The sequence below is a fragment of the Lepisma saccharinum genome, chromosome 13 (assembly GCF_977018435.1).
Source record: "Lepisma saccharinum chromosome 13, izLepSacc3.1, whole genome shotgun sequence".
In the NCBI taxonomy this organism is placed as follows: Eukaryota; Metazoa; Arthropoda; class Insecta; order Zygentoma; family Lepismatidae; genus Lepisma; species Lepisma saccharinum.
Window position 1 is genome coordinate 13,190,126 of NC_139241.1, and position 22,511 is coordinate 13,212,636.

The 22,511-nt window shown below is 38.2% G+C and overlaps 1 protein-coding gene across 12 annotated transcripts in view; it reads left to right on the top strand.

The window, feature by feature from the left end:
* The window catches only part of LOC145997180 (E3 ubiquitin-protein ligase RNF19A-like), a 222,265-nt gene that overhangs the window by 136,144 nt on the left and 63,610 nt on the right, over positions 1-22,511 (top strand). For all 12 annotated transcript variants that reach the window (XM_083133876.1, XM_083133875.1, XM_083133886.1 and 9 more), the window contains one exon: positions 5,990-6,087. In XM_083133876.1, coding sequence (XP_082990002.1) covers positions 5,990-6,087 — 98 coding nt within the window. The remainder of the gene's footprint in view (positions 1-5,989; positions 6,088-22,511) is intronic.

Genomic DNA, 22,511 nt, shown 5'->3' on the forward strand with positions numbered 1-22,511 from the left:
ATCAAAGCCTTGAAGGTCCGCTGGGCTCTTTACTACAGCCTCTCGTGTTTGCAACCGCAGCGGCAAGATGAAACCATTTACCGAGTGTCTAATAAATACTCCATTAGTGCAAAGCACGTAACGCTCTTGTTTTCGAGAATAATGGGTAGGGGTGCAGATTTGTAGTCAGCAAAAACTCTGAATCAAATAGGCAAATTAGGCACCCAAAGCATAAAAAATACATTTCTCTGCTTTCTGGCCTGATCGTGGCGACGATGATGAAATTTGGAGAATGTTAATTTATAAATTTAAGCGTACCTATAGCTGTGAAGAGGGCTTCCGTGAAGTCTACTGGTTAGCGTTCTAGATTTTAGTGCGACTTGTCCCGGGTTCGATTCCCAGTACGAACTCTCAAAATTTCTGTGGTAACCCAACATCATGAGAACAATTAAGAAGCTACTTGAAAAGAAGCAGTAGCGGGCTCCAGTCTCGAAGGCCAGAAAATAGCGGCGTTAAATATTCGAACAATGCTCGCTGAGCATCTGAGAGCTTATCTACCATCACCTTATCTAAGCATGTCATCAGTATCATAAGAGAGCATACTGTTATACATTCTTACGAACAAGTCATACATAACGTGATACCAAGGTTTTAAGGATGGGAGAAACAAATATGAGGCAGGGTAGTAGTCATTCACTTTCACCTGTTGATGAAAGAGTGCCAGAAATGTTCACAGCAATAAAATTATATTTCTTGTCCCAACCTAAATTACATAAAATATTAATTCAGTTCCCTAACAGTCAGGATTCCAAATGGACATTTTAGAAAGTGATAAATTCTTGATGTTTTCGGCGTTGTATAAGTGTCTGAAACTTCTTGGAATTCATTATTTAAAAAAAAAAAACACCCAAGAAACAATCACTCAATGGGAAATGATGTGTAGAAATGGAGATTTCCGCAGTGTCGGGAAATTTTGAATATTTTCCGTCTGGAAATTGCGAATTTTTCCCATTCCGAACGCAGGGATTTAAAACCATTTCCTGTGCCGATACCGTCCCGACCAAAAAATTTCTGTCCTGCACAGCCTAGAGTCCAAAATGGAAATGTGCACAAAACTGAACTCTTTACTATCGTTATCATGCTGCTGTCTGTTTTCTATCTCCGATCACGACAGTGACGAGACAAAACGGGAAGGTTCCAGATAGTATTCATGAAATCGGAATGCCGTTCCGGTCAGCTCTGGTCCATTTCGATCCCTAGGTATATCTCTATGTATGTTACATTGATGTCTTTATGAAGAGGTGGTGGGTCTGGCAGCTCCCCCCCCCCCCTTTTTCCACCTCCCTCGGGTTAGCTAGGGTTAAGAGTAATAATGGCAAATGTGTTGCAATTTTTTTTGCGGTGTCCTCTTTTTTTGGACTTTGTCCTCCTTTTTTGCCATGCCCTGTCCTATTTTTTGAATATGTGTGTCTGGTCACCCTATTCCAAGCACTTAGATTGTAAATAGCGCTTGTAAAGAAATGAACAACAAATTTAGAATTTGCCACGTCAAATTTGTCTTCTCAATAAGTTTTCAAAACTCCTTGTCTGAAGGAAACATGGAAAACAATATCAGTTTTTTTTTAATATTGCGTTTAACTGTACTTGATGACAGTATTTACAGTCTCAAACTTAGATATTAAATGAGAATCCTACAGAAATAAATCATAAGGAACACAACAAAAATTACACAAGGTTATTTTACTTTTCAATCAAGGGTGTACTGTGTTTTTTCTGCGGCCTTACCCCCCTCTGACATCAAATTTTTACAACTTAATCCATTTCCAAAAAGAGGCTTCAGAAACAGGCCTCTCAAGACAGGTGGTGTGCAGGTCAAAGGACCTTGGGTCGGCATATTGCCCCCGCAGATGAAATAGAAGTAAAGATCTGGAGATATGAGTACTTTATTTTTATTGCCTCTCAAACCCTCCCAGGGAAGGAATGTTTCCAGATTTTGCCATATATTCCAACCATGCCGAAGTGTCAACAAATTTCAAGTCATTCTTGTTTGACACATTAGTGCATGCGGGTGTGTGAAATCGCGATTATACGAATGTCCAGGGAATGGGACACATTTCGTAAATTTTAATCTGGATTCCGTAAGGCTAAAGAAAAGAAAAAAAAAAAGACAAAAAGGGACGCGTTTTTAAAATGTCAGAAGGGTGCCATCGAGAAAATTTTGCTACCTGTAAATACAGTTTCAATTTCAAATTTCGCCACGATAGACGGAAATAATGTAGATACACTTGACGTCAAGTGTTTTAGTGTTAGTTTTGACGGTGATGATGGTGGTGTTATGGAGTGTGTTTGCAATATAGTCCAAGTCGTCTTATGTAATAGTGGCGGGGGTGACTTTAAATGTAGCTCGTCTGTGAACCAGGTGCCAAATGTTGGGACTAATTGCGAGGAGGAGTATGTTTCATGTTCATCTTCTCAGTCTAGTGACAGATCGCCTCTGCTTTTAGATCCAGGTGAGTGGACGTTAGTTTTAAACCGTTCCGAATTTGATTCAATCATTCAAAAGGGCCCTATTCGCATCGTAAATCATGATTACCCAATTAATGGTGATAATCGATACTTTTCACCTGGACGTTATAACCGTGTTATGCAAAATGGGGAAACTGTCGACAGAAGGTGGTTGGTGTACTCGAAGAGGAAAGATACGATTTTTTGTTTTTGTTGTAATCTGTTTGGGAAGAAGGGTGGGTGCATACTAGCAAATGAAGACTGTGATGATTGAAGGCATTTAAGCTATCTACTACAAAACCATGAAATAGTGTCAAATTGAATGCCTTAAAAAATGGACCAAATGTGAAGTTAGACTGCAGAAAAACATAACTGTTGATGACCAACAGGGACAGGATTTCACAGGAAAAGCAGCACTGACGTGAGGTCTTGAAACTGATACCGTGTGTATGTCATTAAGTTTTTGGCAGAGCATAATCTTGCATTACGGGGCCTGGGGCATAAAATATTTGCGGAAAGTTAATTTTTTTTTTTTTTTTTTTTTTTTTAAATTTTTGTTCCTTAGTCTGAAGTACAGGTGTCCTAAAAAAAAAAGTTCTCCCTTGTGCTTAGCACCATGCCATGAAGGCGTGTAGGGGGTGTGGGGGTAACGCCCCACACTTTCTTGATCCGGTCGTGAGTGGGAATTAAGTAAAAAAAACAATATATGTTAAGTATTTTAATACAAATATTTGGAACACTATATTTATGTAGTAGCTACTTTGTTTATGATATCAGTAATTTTGGATATGTTTTGCAAAGGGGGCTGGGCAAAATGATAAAAGTTGAACAGTAGATAAATAATAAGTAATATTAGCATGATTATAAATATTATAAACTAACATAAATAAATGTTATTCGAAATAATAATAATAATTATTATTATTATATAAATGGGGAGACTTGATCCACCAAACGAGTGGATACCAGCACAACTATTTTCCATTATTTCTTTTACATTTTATGCCGTTAGTATCTGAATGCATTTTGATATTAACCTTTGCATGTCTCATTCAAGAAAAGGCTTTAAATGTTAGGGGGATTTTCTTTTTATAAATTGTGTTATGTGACATCTCACCTACAACTGTAATTATTAGAATTTTGAAACTGTGGAATAATTTGTCCTCACAAGGTCAGGCAAGGACAGTTGTTCTGTGGTTCCTCAGGGGTGAAAATCAAATAGTCATCTTCATGATTAAGTTTCCTGGTTAACATTAGCCTTTAACACAATAAGCCATATTATTTCCACCTACCAGTCTTCACATGTCAAGCACATGCCGAGAGACAGTTATTTTTGCTTTATTTTTGTCTCTTTATTTCCCATTCAAACAACCTTTCAGATCACCAGCAACAATTAATATCTATTACAGTAAATTTCCATTTTTCCTGCATTTTCCACAACTTAAATTGTCACTTCTCATGAAATAGTGTCAAATAATCATCATGTGAAATCCTTCTGTGCTGACTGTTGGTTCCACAATTGCTATGAGATCAAAGGTGCTGTTACTACATGGTTTTCATTGCAAGGGAATAATTTTGTGATGAAGTAGAATATGTGCTTCAAATGACATTATATTTGGTTTGTAAATACAGGGTGTCTCATAAGTAATAGTGCAAACTGACACAGGTTAAAGTACACAAGAATAGAAGAAAAAAGGCTCAGTAAACATGGGTCTGCAAACGAGCCATTTTCGAGATAATCCGAATGTGTGATTACAAGCCGCCACAGACTTCATTGTTTGTAAACGTCGCCCTAGTTGGTAAAATGCTAATAATGTGTGCCAATGTGTGGGTACAAGCCGTCATTGATTGCATTTTGTAAACACCGAGTGCTTTACTCCTTGCGCAGTCTGAGGTTTGCTCTTTGTTTACAAAACCGAACATTTCCGAGAGGTGGTACGGCTTGTACAAACACATTCGCACACATTATTAGCATTTTACCAACTAGGACGACATTTACAAACAATGAAGTCATGGCGTGGCAGCTTGTAATCACATATTCGCGATTATCTCTAAAACGGCTCATTTGTAGACCCATGTTTACTGAGACTTTTTTGCTTGTATTATGATGTACTTTCACCTGTGTCAGGTTGTGCTATTACTTTTGAGACACCCTGTATATTTATGATTTGTCTTAATAACTCACCAGAACTTACTTTCTGGATAATGCTTGCATATTATATGTTAAGATACCTGTTTGGTGTGTACATGGAGGAATATTATCTTTTCCAATCAGCTCACTACTCATTTGTTCATGTAGTTTTTGGACAGATAAATTTTGTTACCTTTCTGGTAACTTCGTCAGGCACTTACTGGCTTGTGCATGAACGTGGTTCTTTTTTCTTCTGCTTGGGTGTTTGGTGATGCTTTGACACAAGACTTTTTCCTCCTTTTCCTTTGGTGCTGGTGTGGTAGTTCACATTGGGATTCTGGCAGTGTGTGGACAGTCCCCTGATCTTGTTGACTACATTGGTTGTCTGCTGCCAGGTCCCTGCTCACACAGGACCAGAATCTCAATGTATGGCAGGAGAAAAAATAACCATGCCATATGCAACATGCCAGTACATGCCTGATGAAGCTGCCAGAAAGATGGTGAACTCTATCACGGTCCAAAAACTGCATGGGAAAAGGAGTAGCGAGTTGATTCGAATGCTTGTATATTAATGAGGACAATAACAAAATGACAGAGCTGTGGATGTAAATCCGGCTATTTATAGAAATATCAAATTGGTAAAATTGTGAACTACAACACGGTTCGAACACCAAAAAGATGTTGAGAAAAATGTAATAAAATAGGATAGATTAAATGGAATTTTGGAAAACAAATTAGAAAAAAATTCAAATTATATACCACATCATTATTTCAAAACTGGCCCTTCTTATATGATAATGAATGTTGGACTCTTCAACATGATTTGTTCACAAATTAGGTTAATGCAGTCTTAGCATCCTTACAAAACAAAATTAGAAGTGAAGAAAACCAAAATAAATGGAAGGACTAAGCAATGGTGAAAGAAATTTAAAAAATATCAACGAGTTCCAAGGGAGTCAGATAGTTGCTTACCTCAAAAATTATTAAATTACAGACCAAAGGAAAATAAATTTAGGAAGACCATATCGCTGATGGAATGATCAATTTTTGTAGTTGCAGAACGGACTTTGATTATCCAGACCTAGAAGAAGTGAACTGAGCTAATACCAATGTATCAATATCCTAGTATTCATTGAATTTTGGGAATTATTGACACTGGAAATTCTGTGAATTTTCATCAACTTGGGAAAGCATGCAGTCTTTATGAAATTCTGACTTTTGTAGTGTGTTTGGAATATTTATCATGAGGTTGTTTAGTATTATTTTTATTACTGTGACCTAGAGGGTATTGTCTAAATGACGAACAGCTTGTGTGCTTTTGTATCACTTTGTTTTCAAGGAAACTATATTAAACTTAGCAAAATTTCCTTCCAGGCATTCCAGTGTGGGTAGGCAGGAAGTTGTACGCTCGTTACGAACACACAAACAAGCACAAAAGGAACCTGGCCATTGCAGGAGGAGTAACCGCTTCGGTGAGTACATTCCTCTTGTACAGTTTCAGTTAGTAGCATACATGTATTTCGATGTAGCTCGTTGTCTTTTAATTTGCAGGATTGCTTGGATTTTATGTACATTTTGGAGTCTGCAAGAGAAAAAGTTGCGAAATGAACAAGTTGTTCAGTTCCACTTTCAGATTCGGTTCTTGTGATTCCACTCTCCAAAAGGATTCAGTTCAGAAACTTGTTCCTCTTTTTGTTAAGATTCTCAGTCTGGTACAAAATTTTGGTTCTACATTCGTTCAAACTCAGATCTAGGTTCTTGGATTTGCTGTGACCAAATCATTCTAAATATCTTTACATTTATAAGCGTATACCATGTGGAGAAATTTTTGTTGCATTCAGGAATTGCATAGGAAATCCACTACAAAGTGAAAAAAATTCTGAATAGCTTATGAAGATTGTGTCGTCGTTTTTAGCTCATGGATGTGTGTTATAACAGAGAAATTAGTGATTTTAAGCAATATTAGTTATGACATCATGTTGTTATTCTTTGAGCATGCACATGTTTTGTGCATGTACTGAAATTTGCTTTTGAAAAACTGGTGCGGCACATGACGAATTAAATGTACAATGCTAAATATTTTGCTTATTTGTGGTTTCCACATCTGGAAAAAAATTTTCAGGCTTCGTAAAACATATGCTACTTGATACATTGCATCCCTGGAACCACTTAACAGGAAGTGCAAAATTTTCCTGTAAAAACCCTAAATTTTTCCTGGAACTATTTGATATTTAAATATAAAACCCACTTAGCAGGCGTTTACCCTCAAAGGGCTGTTGCACCATGGAGTTTTAATTTAGCACTGTGCCTACAAGTTCCTCTGCAAACTATGAAGGATACAGAAATGGCATGCACAGTGCTTGAAAACTTTTCTTCAAATCTAGGTGCCAGCTCTGAAAATCAGGCACCAGGAAACTACCTGCTAGCATTTGTGCATACTACAGTGTGTTTCAAAAGTCACAGAACCCAAACATTGAAAATGTATGTCATGAAAACCGTAAGAGGTATTTACACCAGGTTTTCTGCACTAAACTAATCATGTAAGCTATCACTGGGTTAATAAATTTATGTTAGCATGTGTCCAAATAAAAGCAATTACATTATTTTTAAAAAATATTGTTAATTTGCTGAAAACATCTGAGATTTGATTTTCAACAATATATACCAACGTAGATATTTTCAGCGAAAAATGCAGGTTCGGCCAGGACTAGACATTGCCTCCCAGCGTAGAGATGTTAATTATTGAAGATCAGGCACACAAAGGAACTGTACTACGTAGAAATTTTCAGCTAAAAATGCATTAACATCTCTACGCTGGGAGGAACCAGGCAATGTCGAAGTCTACTGTTTTTCAAAGGCAACAGATACCAGTGCGGTAACACTGGCAGAGACGATTCCACAGGTAAAACAGCGACAGCAAGAAATCAGGCGAGGCCAGGCCGGCTCAGTAGCTCAGTGGTTAGAGAAATCGTACGGTATGCCAGAGACCCAGGTTCGAGTCCAGATCGAGCCTGCATTTTTCGCTAAAAATTTCTACGTAGTACATCAGTTTGCTTTGTGAGGTACAGCAGAAGCAAGGGATTTTTCTTGGAAAACCTCTTGCACATGAGTGTAAGAATGAGTAGTAAAATACTCTTCAGCAATGCACACGCACGGCTCCAATGAATGCGCCATGCTGAATCAATTAAAAGAACAGGCATAGTAGCGTCAAAAGTGAGCGAAGAGAATTCAGTGTAACCAGAGGCAGACTAGGATTCTTTCAATAGTCCAACTTCGGCACAAAATCTTGGTTTATGATTTTTCACGTAAATGTATAGCCAATACTTAGGCACATGTGGCGTTCATCTGTTGACAATATTTAGACCTGCTAGCATTGCCATATGTGTCCCAAAGTGGCACTTTTTCACTCAGCCCATACCATCACCAATAAAAAATCCATCAAATGTTGCACATGAGCAATATTGGTCGCAAATGAGAGATTGACATGGCATCAGTCATCAGACATCTAATTATGACCCTTCGAAAATTTCTTACATATTTTTCTCATTGAAAAGTGCATTTCTGGAAATATTTTAACGTTGCCTTCTGCCAGTTATTAATTTATCTAAATTTTCAGTATGGAGAAAACTGATAATTTTAAGCATTGAAAAAAATCTCAATGGATGAGACTTTATAATGCAGAAAACTCAGTGTAAATATCTCTTACGGTTTTCATGATATACATTTTCAAAGTTTGGGTTGTGCAACTTTTGAAACACTCTGTATAAGAAGCTGAGCATCACAGTATTCAAAACCCCTAAATCATTCGAGAAAACAGGAAATGGGGTGTTGGGGGACATAGAGTAAGAAATTATTACTGACTCTCTGGAATGTTCACAACGTTAAAAAAAAAAAAAAAAAAAAAAAAAAAAAAAAAAAAAAAAAAAAAAAAAAAAAAAAATGCTAACTCACTACTTATTTTCTAATGAATAGTAACAAGAGAAGAGTGTTAGGGATCCCTCGTATTTTCGCAAAAAAAGTAATTTCCAGTCTATGATGATAATGAACTCTATTTAGTGTCCGAAATATGTTTTAAATTAATTATGTTAATCGATGCAGATGTAACCCATTACGGAGGGCCTTCACGATGACGTAGTGATAACGTCAAGCCTTGCAATCAAGGGGCCCTGGGTTCCATACCCATTGGAGACATATGAAGGCTTGGATCCTACTTTATACTGTAGGCCCAGTTCCGATTAGCCTATCTGTGCATATAATGGACGAAACAAAAACCCAAACTAATTTAGAACTTATTTATTTATTTGAAAAATCCTGAATACAGAAAAATCCATTTTACATCAGGATATCAACCGGAAAAGAAATAAACAAAATAATAAGATGGACAAATACACACACACATACATGTATAACAAAAATAATAACAACTAAGGCAAAAATAATATTATTTACACTTCAGCTGCTTTATGCATGCCGTTCTGTAAGTCTGCTTTGATAAATGGAAGTCCAGAGCGTCTCTTAGTAGGTTGTAAGTGGTTTGTAGCCTGTGGAGAAGTGATCTTTGTTCTAAAGATAGCCTTAAAGATTTAATGTAAAAGAACTTGTTGCATTTACTGTTGGGACGTGGGATTCTGATATTAAGAAGTGGCAAGAGTTCGCTGGTGAAAAGTTGTCCATTAATGATTCTGAAGAGTAGTGTTAAATCTGAGAGTTGACGGTGAAGAGAAAGGTCATGAATTTGTAGAGTGGATAGAATTTATTGTTTGGAGAAGTTTGCAAGGGTTGGGCATTTGAGTTTGGCTATTCTGACGAAGAAACTTACTTGTAAAATGCTGCCTATATCAAGAACGGTAACAACGAAAATTATTTCGAAAAGCAACAATACGCAAAGCACCTCAAATCCCCACTGGCTTACAACATGATACTATTCGTCACATAAGAATTATTATTTTAGAGTTCAAACTCGGACATTTTCAGAAATTTGCAGTCTTCAAATTCATTATTTCTCTCAGTGATTAAGTGCTTTCTGTGCTTTGCATTACTCTCGCTCACTCAGTCGCTATCTTTGTGTGAGCTTAGATTAAATGTGGCAGAAGCTTACCTTCAATCCTTCACACAACTTCGCTATATGCTTGCTACAGGTTTGACATCTTAACAGAACTTCTATCGAACATCGCTCATGAAATATATCTTACTATCAGCTCTTAATTCACCTTTTAATTTTCACATATATTTTTATTTTTGTTATTTAGCGTTGCTTTTCTGCCACTTTTGGGCAATCGTGACGATGAAGATGAGTGAACATATGATAAATAAAACATTCAAAAATAACACCAATGACCAGGTAGGTATTCGAACCTGGGACCCCTGACGTAAAAGCATCTAGTGCTACCACTCAGTCAATTTTCACATAGAAACTTACACTTACACACCACCTCTTCCTTACATATGTATTTCGTTTTACCTGCTGCACTTTTCTTTTGCTGAATACTAACCCCTCATTTCAGGTTTATCTCATGTTTATAGCTATTGCTTTGTAGTGAATGATACTTAATCCTATTAAGCCCTTGTTAATCTTATTCCGAAGAAAACCCTGTTAGAGGATTACGTGTGTAGTGTTATTCATAATATATAATAAAGTCTGCTTTGGTCAGCATTTTTAGTGTATTTAATGAAAATTGCATTTTCATTTCGTGTTGAGGCACATTTTTGTCGCCCAGATTTTGCATTTAAAAAATGTAGGTCAAGTATATATTAGTCATTGTGAATTCGAGTTAATTGAAACATTTTGCGTTGTTGCGAGATTATCTATTAGGATAAAATTTGGACATAATGAATGTAAATAGAGAAAATGCAACTTTTATATCAAAATTGCCATGTCCAAATGATCTCCGAAAGTAGTGTTTAGCATGTGCCGGCCGAGGGGTTAGCATATCACACTACGACACCAGGGGTCCCGGATTTGAATCCTGGCCTGGGCATGAATGTTTGTGAGTGTCCATTCATCAATTTCATCATATCATCACTCATTCATCCTCATCTTAGCAAATTAGCCAAAAGTGGCACAAGAAGCGAAGTAAAATAAAGCAATTCAATAAATCAATTCAAGTATAGGCCATGATTGTATCTGGTATATGAACGAGATGTGTCACTCCTCTCAAACAATACGTGGCTTGTCCCCACCGAAATAAGTGTGGATTAATGTCACTTATAAATGAATTGTCCGAAAGCAGGTATTAGGCATGAACAGAAAGTACTCCTGAGAAATTACAAATTTTATAAGCCAGTTCATGGCCGGGAGTTAATGACGGTCTTCCCCAACCCATCCACTCTAGATTCTGGGTTTGAGTCCTGGTCTAGCAGTTTCTTTTTTAAGTGTCCCTTCATCAATTTAATCTGATTATCACCAATCTTAATAGTTGTGATTAATTATAAAAGTAACAAAAAAGCAAAGTAAAATAAGATCAAATAAAAATAATTGTAAAATGACTACAATATCAGAACTACATTTGAAAAATAAAATGGTAGCAAAAGATTCATCTTCAAACAGACATTTGGGGAGAACTGTGTAGACAAACAACATGCTACGGAAAGTCGCCAATCCACGTATAGTATGACCTTCTATACTAGAGTTGTGCTTTTCAGGAAAGTTTGCTCGACGCTCCTCATGCGCCTTATCAAGAATTTCTCGGTGTTCGCAGCATTGCCAACTTATTTTCCGCCGTGAAAATCTTTTTTCTCCTATATAATTTGCCGTTGGCTGTACAAGGTAGAAATGGGCGAATCCCAAATGCTGCAGTCACGTTACCAGTCTCCATGTAGTCCCATTCTATCGTGCACGTTCCTTCTCTTGGTTGTAGCAACACTTTTCGCCCCTGTTGTGATATCTGCTGGGAACACAGCAGCGTCACATTACCTCATCGACGACTGATATTGGCTGTGGTTCCTAGATCGGATGCCGGAGCAACACGTCACAGGTTTGTTTGAACTAATGTGACGCCACACTAACATAGTCCATTGCATTATGTACAATAACTCTTTGACAAGGGAGGTTTTGAATGTGGCCCACGAGAGAACAACAGCATTATGATTACCGCGCGGACATTTTTAGAAGGCAACTTTTAATGGATCAATCCTGCTCTACGAATTGTAAATAAATTCAATCCCTGACTGGGAGAGAAAATCAGCAATTGTAAATGAGTTCTAGACAGTGTATAACCTTTTCATATCTATAGCATTTCAATTCGGTCCAGGAACCTTTTTTTTTTTTTTTTTTTTTTTTTTTCAGAATGAATTTCAATTTGTTGCAGGAACCATTTTTCTGGAAGAATTTAAATTTGGTCCATTAACTTTTTTCAGCATTAATTTAAATACGGTCCAGGAACGTTTTTTCAGGAACAATTAAAATACGGTCCAGGGACATTTTTTAAATGAAACAATACGCAACTTGGACCAAATTTAAATTGTGCGAGAAAAAAAAGGTTCTGGTCCTGCAGCAGAACCCATTAGAATTTATGTTCCTGGACCTTTAACAACACTGAATACCGCTTCCATAGACTACTAACGTCATTAGTATGTTGGTAAAGATAAAGTTGCCATGAGTATAGCACCGTGTCATGAAGGCACACGTATAGGAGGTTCTCGATCTCTATTTTGGAGGTGATGTGATCAACACCATATCTTGGTTGCCTTTACTCCTGGGGTTGCCCCAGGTGCCCATTTCATTCAGGCTGGGTGAGCCCCAGAGCGATGTCATGTGAAGACAAGGCCAGAATAATTTCAATATTCACCCACCCCGGGAATCGAAACCGGGTCTCCCGCGTGGCAGTCAGACACTCTACCGGCTAGACTACCGCGGCTCTTATGTATATTTGGAACGTTAAATCCGTAGTGCATGGCTACATACATACAGGATAAAGTATGTTTTTCGATGGCTGATAGAAGGCCAAAACAGGTCCTAAAGTAACAAAAAGTCATTAAATAAATTTATTTGTCTTGATATCCTCAACACGCCACCAAATTTCGTTGGTGGCTGAAGGGAAATTCTCGTGTTGAAGGTGGGGTAATAATTATACAATAACCACGTTGGTTTTAGAGTAGAATTTTACGAGGAATTGAAGGTGTATACTTTTCATTTTTTAAAATATAAGAGCCTCGTGAGTATAGCTCGCAAAGGGCCTCATGCTTCCTAACGGTGGCCCTGGGTAATTTTCTCCTGAAATTTGCAGGAAAGCCTAACAAAATGCATATTTTGAAGACACTGCCATCCCTAACTTTAAAAAGAATTTAAAATAAGCAATTAAAAAACTATAATTTCTGGATTTGTTCAAAAAATTCCAGCTTCTACCACTGGACCCTATTTCCCAGATTGACCCCAAAAAAGCAAGGTATCTTTGCATGTGTATGTACAATTGACAAAGGGTTCATCAGCTTATCATGAATACTAAAGCAGCTTTTAATAAGGGGATGCTAATGTATGCTTTTTTTGTTTGCTTTTCTAGCAGTCACGATTTTGAAAAGTTGGGATATCTTGGTTATCTATACACTGACTCCTTGCAAGTCTGTGTCAGTGGCACATAGTTCTGCAGAGGCCCCTCGCTATTACACACGTTGCTAACATTCAGAAATGAATACAGTCCAATGTATTCCATAGTTCACATTTACAAGACTTCCAAGAGAATAAATTCTAATACATAATTCTACACAAAGAATTGTATTTGAAAAATGATGAGTGTACTGTAAACATGTTTTTTACATTTTTGTCATTATTATATGCAGAAGTAAAACATATTGGGAAAGTAATAATGGCATTCATATTTTATAATTTTAATAACATTGCCTAGTTTTCTTGGCAGTATCCAAAAAGTGCTGGTTAAAAATAATAAGGAAATTGTTTTGCAATTCAAGTATGTCAGACCCTGATATGTACACAGGGTGGCGACAAACCTGAAAATCTGGGAAAAGTCAGGAAATTTCAGAGATCAGAAAAAGCAGGGAATTTAGTGTTCATTGACAAATATATCTTTGAACTGTTGATGCGATGCAATGAATCTGGCAGGCATTTGCTTTTCAAGAGGTCGTTATGAAGCACTGCACTGGAAGGGGAAATAATCTAGCAGAGCCTTGACATCAGCGTTTGGGACCATTTTATGAATTTTGACATAACCATGGTGCCAGAATCAAGTGATGGAAGGTGGGGGAAAGAATTTTCTCCACTTCCCTGCTGACTTGCCCAACATTTCTGCCCCTTCTGTATATTACATTTTGACAGTAAGGCACAGAGGTGTTCACCATTCGGAGGGTGACTCTAATGGGGACAGACCTCACACTCACCCTCTGGAAGACTTGAGGGTAGGTGAGGGATTGGGTGAGATGAGGGTGGGCTGTAAGGGTGAGGTGAAAGTGTGTGAGGGCAAACCTTGCAGATGAGATATATATCTAAAAATAACCAAAAAAATCTTCATTGGAGAACACTGAAACACATTTGGCTAGCAACACTGCAATCTCTTGGATCCTTGCCTGGGCATGAATGTTCTTTGCGAGTATCCCTTCCATCAATTTCATCATATCATCACTCATCCCAATCATTGTGATTAACCAGAAGTGGCAAAAAAAAATCAATCAAAAGTTGTAGCAGTCATACTGTTGTCACAAACCACAGACATCATGGTAGATGGACACAATGGGTACAAAATTTTATGTTTATTTTTCCTGGAATACCCTCACCTTCCAAAAGACTTGTGGAGGGTGAGGGCAAGCAGTGAGCCTGAGGGAGGTTAATTTTAAATGAACACCTCAAGTGAAGCATACTTTTTGTCATATTATGGTATCCTCTTGCTGCATCTTATGTAGACCGAAGGGGTGATTTCGGCACACATGTTTTAAAAATATTTAAAGTGATTTATAATTTTTTTTAGAAATGAAAGATTTTAGTTCGGAGTTACCCATTTCCAGACATGCAGCAATTTTAATAGCTTATTTCTCTTAATTTTCTCATAAATCTGAAATAAAAATGTGCTCCATTACCTCTCCCAATTTCTGAATATCTTCAGAGATACTTTCCTCTTGATTGTTGTACCAAAATTTCACGTTTCTGTAAATCAGTCTTTTCTTTCTGATAAATCTTGGTGTGTGCAAAAATTTTGCCACCACTATACTCTCGAGCAAGGCTGTGCATAGGGGCAGAGGAGGGGGAGGATAGGAAATTGAGTGGGCAGAGCAAAGCAGAACACACTGCTGTGAAGGCTGCAAACCCTTTAAAAACAAAATTACTTTTAAATCGAAGCATATGATCCACCAATACTTGTCATAATGATTTTTTGTAACATCATTTTCATATTTTCATGTGTTTCCTTCATGTTAGTTGTACAAACTAACGGCACAGAAGGACATTTGTTCCTATTGTGCAAGAGAACAGCCTTCAAACTAGTTTTCGAGGAATCAGCGAACAGTCTTCGCTATATTGTCATATTCATGATCAAATAAATCCATCACATCGCAAATATTACTACAATGCACTATCGTTTTCTCTGCAAATAAATTCTTCAAACTTCCTTCATGTTGGTTACGAATGAAACCCACTTTGGTGTCTTTCTATAGGAGATTCCAGCCTTTCAGCCTACTGTAAATACCAACAGTTCGGCGTATTTTTCCCAATTTCAACCCCGAATAGGGTTGTTTAATTTACCTTGTGTTAGCAGATGAGGTTCACAGGAAGAGGTTTCGAAGGTAGAATTATCTTGCTTCTCATTTTGAACTTTGGTAGCTGCTTCATGTTCCCATCCATCCACTACAGTTAGATGTGTACTGGGATATGGTACAGGTACTGGCCTCACAGCAGATGGCAAATTTGGTTACTTTACTGTTCATTTGCATTTACTACTTATTCTTTTTACCTTTGTGAAACAGAAATTACAGTCTGATGAATAATCTCGTGATTCAAGCTACAACCACTGCCGGATCTACAAGCTGCCAAACCCCGGAGGGGGGGGGGGGCCTCTGCCATTGACATAGTAGGGAGTTCGCGTATGTAAAAAATAAACGTATTTACTCAGGGGCACAGAAAGGAATACAATATATACAGGTAAAGGTAAAGTTCCCTGTGCATGGCACCGTGTCATGGAGGCACATGATTTAGGGTATGTGGGAGTAGGTCCCAAATATTTCCGATTTCGGCAATCTTGGAGCACCACGCTGCGGCCGCCTTTACACCCCATCCCCTATATAATTTGATATGAGGCTAGGCTGGCCCTAGAGCCGCTATATGCGGGGACAAAGCCGGAAAAATTCCGACCTTAGATCACCCAGCCCGGGTTTCCTGCGTGGCAGTAAGACTAGAATCAAATCAGGCTAGAATTTCACGAGAAATAGTGATGAAGGTTTCTTCAGCCTATCTTTAATCAGGAAATAGTTATGACTGCATGATTGTAACAAATGTATATTTTTCTAGAGGTGACAAAAAAAGTGTCATGTATATCGCATCACCCCTTTCCAATTTAAAAATTTTGAGTTGAATTCAATATGGCGGACGTCAACTTGGAACACACCAATGTGCTTCCCCCTAAGCCTAACCTGTTTCGTGATTCTATCATGACCAATTGTACCCAGTGTATCTCCTTTACTGTTTTATAGTGGGTGTTAAGGGACTTTTGAATCACCCTCCAAGTCCTTATATGTGGCATTGTCAACATGAGAACAAGCGAAGCAAAGCAAATCAAATCAAGAACAATATTTTGAATTACCCCATACCATAGGCAGGATTTTGTTTGAGGGGCTGGAATTGTAAATGTGGACATTACGTTTCTGTGTCCTGTGAGGGAGGGACGGCATATACAATAAAAAAAAATCCTTACCATTTTTAATCTGTAAGTTGTTCAAAGACAAAGAACTGAATTCGGGGGTTATTTTAAGCGGTGTTTTCAGTTACCCCTTTTGGTATTTCCAGTTATTTTCTAATTTAATTTTAAAATCTTGTTTTTCTCAAAATTTAGAGAAGAGCTGTAGTCCCATCAGCTCGCCCCTGTGTACGCCAGTGCTCCAAATGTTAAAGAATTTCCCTGCGATTTTCTCTTTCTCTACGGAAAGAAATGCAAATCATGATACTCAAAAATGTGATTTTCTTTTTCAAAATCCTTCCGGCAGCCCTGTATACAAGCAAGCAAGAAAATATAAACAAGTAGGGAGTTAACGTTGATTTTGAAGCTGTGAACCCAGTATTGGTGTAGTTTTATTTTCAAGTACATAAATCTAGCGGACTTCCGTGGCAGAGTGGATAGCACAGCATGCTACGACGCCAGGGGTTCGAATCCCGGCATGGCCGTGGGTGTTCCTTGTGATCGTCCCTTCATCAATTGCATATCGTCACTCATCCTCATCATCGCGATTAGCCAAAAGTGGCAGAAAAGCGACGCTAAATAGAAAGTGTGTAAATGCTTTAAACTGGCTTTTCATATGACACTAACACTTTTCGGTTGATTTATGGTCTAGAATCTCCGTGTGTGCTGAATGCATGGAAGCAATTTGGTTGAATATCTTACTTCCCTCGTTGTCGGAAACCTCTTTGTCGTGATTAATTTGTCGATGAACGGCAAACTCCATCCTCCGTATTTGTGTGTTTTAATAGCTTAAAGTTTGCAGAAGTTGCCATTGATTGTGAAAGCGCCGCGCTGATCAATACCAAGCCAGAGAGGGAGAAGAGAGTGTGGTTAGGCGAAGGGCACGTACAAGCTGGGCGGAGTGTGGCCGTCACATGAACCGCCTGACGGGGGCGGCGTTGGCCGTGCGGACGACAGAAAATAAGGGCTTTACATTGATTTCTCCGGGAACTGTGAATAAGAGGACGGACCAATTTGTAACCATTAAAATTTCATCGTGATTGCTGTCGCGTTTAACGAAGCAAGCCTCCTTTTAACTTACGAACACTATTTTGTATGTAGGGACGTAAAGTTTTCGTTTTAACGATATCACAGAAAAGTCGAGGTCATCACAATAAAGTCTTTAAAATACAGGGTGTCCGAATTGAAACGCCCTAATTTTAACCGCCTGTAGTACCGCACGTATTTAATGCATTCAAAAGATTTATACAACAATGAATACACGTAAGTATGAAGTTTTGTCTGTGCAATCAGTAAATTTCTGTGTGTGCCCCACGAGCGGCATGGAGAATTTCGAGGCGATACTCAATTTCTCTCCAGGTTGCCTGCAGCATCTATGACGTAACTGTCTCAGTAGCACCGTGAATCCTCTCACGAAGCTGTTCCAGAGTTGTCACGTTTGTTACATAGACCATGTCCTTAACATACCCCCACAGAAAGAAATCAAGTGGAGTAATGTCAGGAGTGGTGTAAAAAAAAATTGGACCACCTCTCCCAATCCATTTTTAAGGGAATTCCTCATTCAATCTGTTCCGGAGTGCCAAATGCCAGTGTGGAGGTGCTCCATTCTGCTGGAAAAGCAGGTTTTGGTGTCGATGTGTTATCTGAGGGACCACAAAATTGTTTAACATATCAAGATATGTTTCACTTTTCACCACCTGGAACGATACAAAATAAACGAATCCTAACTATTCATTACCTATTTAAAATTCCCACAGCTAAGCTGCCATGTACCACCTATCACACTGTTCTTCCCTGTATATTATGTTTAATATAAGCATTTAAAATTAGGGCGTTTCAATTCGGACACCCGGTATATTTGGGTAGCTTAAGGAGGCAAATTTTATGTCTCTGAATCGCGATATAACGCGAATTATGACATTTTCCATCCATCGAATTTTGCGCTTTGAAGCGAAAAACACCGCGAAATATGCAGTATAAACTGGGGATAACACATCTTCTGTTGAAAGATAATTACCTGAAGCGCTATGAGTTCTGTTATTTCTAGCGTAGCTGGTGAAAGTTCGATGCAAGAGAGATTGTCATTTTTCATTTATTGCGGTTTAGTGTTTATTTAGTGGCCACACTAAAAAAATATCGGTGTTATAAAACACCACAGACAGTGGTCCCAGGAAGTCTACACCCCATTTTGGTCAGCGTTTCACCTCAGTGTTGTTAAAAAGGTGTTTGTTACCATTCATGATGAATGATTCATCCGTGTTATTTCAACACCACTGAGGTTAAACGTTGGCCAAAATGGGGTGTGGACTTCCTGGGACCACTGTCTGTGGTGTTTTAACACCGATGTACAGTGCAATGAGGTAAAATAATTTTTCAAAATGCAAGGAATTTATTCATTCCTCACAAAGCTGAGCCTTAACTTTTTGTCATTAAAACTAAACTTTGTGTCAATTTTCCAGAACTAAAGCAATTTTAAAATCTTCGCATGGAAGGAACAGTAAAAGCGTATGTACAAATAACGCCGAATTTTGCCCTAAACCGCAAAAAAATAACACCGATTTGCAATAAAAATAACATCGAAATTAAGGGGAAAATATAACTAAAAGTACGTCTCTATTTACAGGCCGTAACCATTGAAGCGAACATTCTTCATTTTAGAAGTCTTGGATTGGAAGCGGAAATCTTTGAAATTGTATTTCGACTGCAGCGCCTCATACGATCAGTAGATAAAACTTAAGAACATTTTTCCGGCGTTATACACACTTTTCAACATAGAAATCGCATACCGTTTTAAAATGTCCTTACGTTTGCACACAGTTAAAGAACTACAATGAACTCTGTGGAACTTTCGACTTGCATGATTTGAAACAAGTGAAAAGCAGCGAACGAGTTCAGTAAATAAGTGTGCATTGTCGTTCACTGCATACTGCGGGCCCGAATGTTGCTTTTCACTAGCGATTTCAAACTGCACTAGATTACGTCACTTTCGACAAGACCGTACTTCAAGCCTGTTTTTTTTTTCAACCTGACTTGATACAGCCCAATGTTCGCTCCGTTTTAAATTACGAACACTATTTTTACATAATAGACGCCGTCCCCATAACACACTACCCTAAGGACGGAGGCAGAATCAGCCCCCGAAACGTAAGTTCTTAAATATTTAGTACAGTGGTTAAATGTAAAAACTCAAGATGAATGAATCGCCACTGATTAGCTACAAATAGAAACTTAGTGTAGTTACGCTTTCGTGTAGCCGTGTCATTTGATTCGACCTCGTACACAAAAAGAATGCGTTTCTGTCGCGAGACACTAAAAAATTATCTTAAATCTGTTTCTCGTTAGTAAAGCCGACCTACGTGTCGCAGTGGATAGCACCGCGCCACGACGCCAAGGGTCCTGGGTTCGAATTCCGACATGGATGTTCTTTGTGAGTGTCCCTTTACGATATATCACTCATCGTCGTCGTCACTATTAGCCAAAATTGACAGAAAAGCGACGTAAATTAAAAAGTGAAATCATATTAGAAAAAAAGTTTTGTCAACTGTAGCTTGTTATTCTTATTGTTACTAACAGAAATAAAGTTCAGTTTCGAACACACACACACACACACAAAAATCGAAAACAGTGTGTCTGAAATATTGGATTATTGCTCTCATGTTTTTTTTTCTTGTTGTTTTGAGTGAGAGGTCCAAGAACAAAAACGTCATGACCAAAAAAAATCCAACCCTTGAGGCTTTTTCTTGGATACGGTATGTAAAAGATAATAAGAAAATAGAATAACTGCATTTAAGTACACTAACTGTATGAAGTGTAAAAAGATAGTGAAAAACAGTTAAACTCATCTGGTGGATCGAGTAAAAGAGTATGTCCGAGGATATAATAATTATAGAATACATTAGGAATAAAATTGGTTATTTCTACCATTCAAGTTTATCAATGCTTACTAACACTATTTATAGTGTCCCGAAGTTCGTTTCGTTTTCGTGTTGCGGTGTGTCATTTGATTCGACCTTATACACGCAAGAAAGTCGTTTCTGACTTTTTGTCGCGAAGCATTGAAATTTTTATTTTAAATCGGGGAGAAAATCTACAAAGAACAGTTTTTCGTGAAGTAAAGGTGAAGCCGTCAGAGTTCAAGACCGCATTATGCTCATCGGAACTGGGCCTTGCACATTCAAATAGGCGACCTCGGAGGTCAACAGTAGTTGCGTGACGATTTCCGCTATAAGGAAACAGCCATTTTGGGAGAGAGCATGTTCCTTTTGTTGTAGGCGTACAACATGTATCATAACACACTGACCGACACAAGTGATTCATTTGCTCGTAATTAAACGAACATTTAGTACAAATGTGCGTTTTCAGGTGATATTTAATGTGACTACTTGGGGTGTAAGCAAGCGGTGACCCTTTAGAAAAACAATTCTGAACCTCCCTTCCACGTAGTGCACCCTGGACTGTATTTTGCAGACTAGCGAGGCTCTGGCGTCTGGACTGAATGTTGTCCGTATATGCTTGTGATTGTTCGTTCATTCATTATCATATCACAATTCATTCTTACCTTCGCGATTAGCCAAAAGTGACAATAAGGCCAAGTACAAGACTATACTAAAGCCGGCTTTTGACGAAAGCATTTCCTTTAACATTTTTGCTAGCATAAATGCTACGTAAATGCTTCCAAAAGTCTTATAACAGATAGTACTTTGCAGGAAAGCATTTTATGAAACATTTCGGTTAGCTGTTTCAATTACAATGTACAATACGTACATCACGAAAGACACGTCGAGTTACACCGTCAATGCTGTGCACGGTGTTTACAATTGAAAAAGCTAAAATATTTTTCCGTGCGTGTATAGTAAACGTTGTAAAGTATGTATTTAATCAGTGCCATTCTTCTCTGCCTAAATCCATTTAATACGAAGCGATATTCCTTTCGGTTGAATAGTTATCGTCGTTTAAAAGTGTGAAGTGATACGTTGTTGACATCTCACGCGGCCGCCATTACAACTGCACTCGTGACCATGAGGCCGCTTCTGATTGGTTATGCTACGGAAAGAGAGCCGGTTTTATCCTTGAGAAATGCCATGAAATATGCCATGGCCTCTGAAATGCCATAACGTTTCTCACTTTACACAGCTTTTTGGTCATGGCATAAATGTTAAGGAAAATGCTGTCGCCTGAAGGAGGTCTAAAACAATCAATTAATGTAACTATCTCCCTTATTCCCAACCAACACATTTTTTCTTCTGACTACGATATTGAGTTGGAGGTCTATTTGCGTCCGGGTAGACTACGAATGGATCGACAACTTTATGCTTTAAATATTAACCAATATTGATCAGCAGCAGTAGCATAAACTACAAAAACAAGTTTCCAACTTTGAAGTCTCCTGTTGCGAATGTGCGTCATCGGTACGTTTAACCGCCGTCCGTAACATTAAAGTTGCACTGGCCATCTTGAAATATTACTCAACCATCGAATTTATGCTTGTTTCCCATATGTAGCATGCTGATTTATGTTTTCTGCGGCTAGAATGCCTCTAGGATGTATTGGACGCACTATTTTTTACAAAGGATCGAAGGTATAATTCCATACAGCAATGTAGTAAAGTTCAAAGGAACTGGGACAGGCGAAATTGCACCGCAAATACGAAGCAATCAACTTCCTATAGACTCAAGAACAATGGAAAGATCGTGGGGATTCAGTTTTCTGTCTGAAGCGTTGGGTACACCGGCTTCCCTACATGTAATATTTAGGCGTTGAATTGGAAATTTGTGTGTGAAAATACAGCTCCGAACAAACTTAAAGAAACTCTAACCCTATCTTCCTCACAGTATTGACGAGGGGTGTGGCCACCGCATGTCCCTTCAGTGTGCCAGTTCTTGCAACCACATCCACGTCGAAATTCCGTCCCGACTCCGGGAAAATCTAAATAATAGTGTTTAAAGGTGGTTTATTCCCTACATATTTTTTTGTATTACAGTATAAGTGCGAAATTTTATTGGAATTAGCAGTTTTTATTCCAGAAATGAAAACTCATTCATCACCTGAGGGTGAAATGTTTCAGT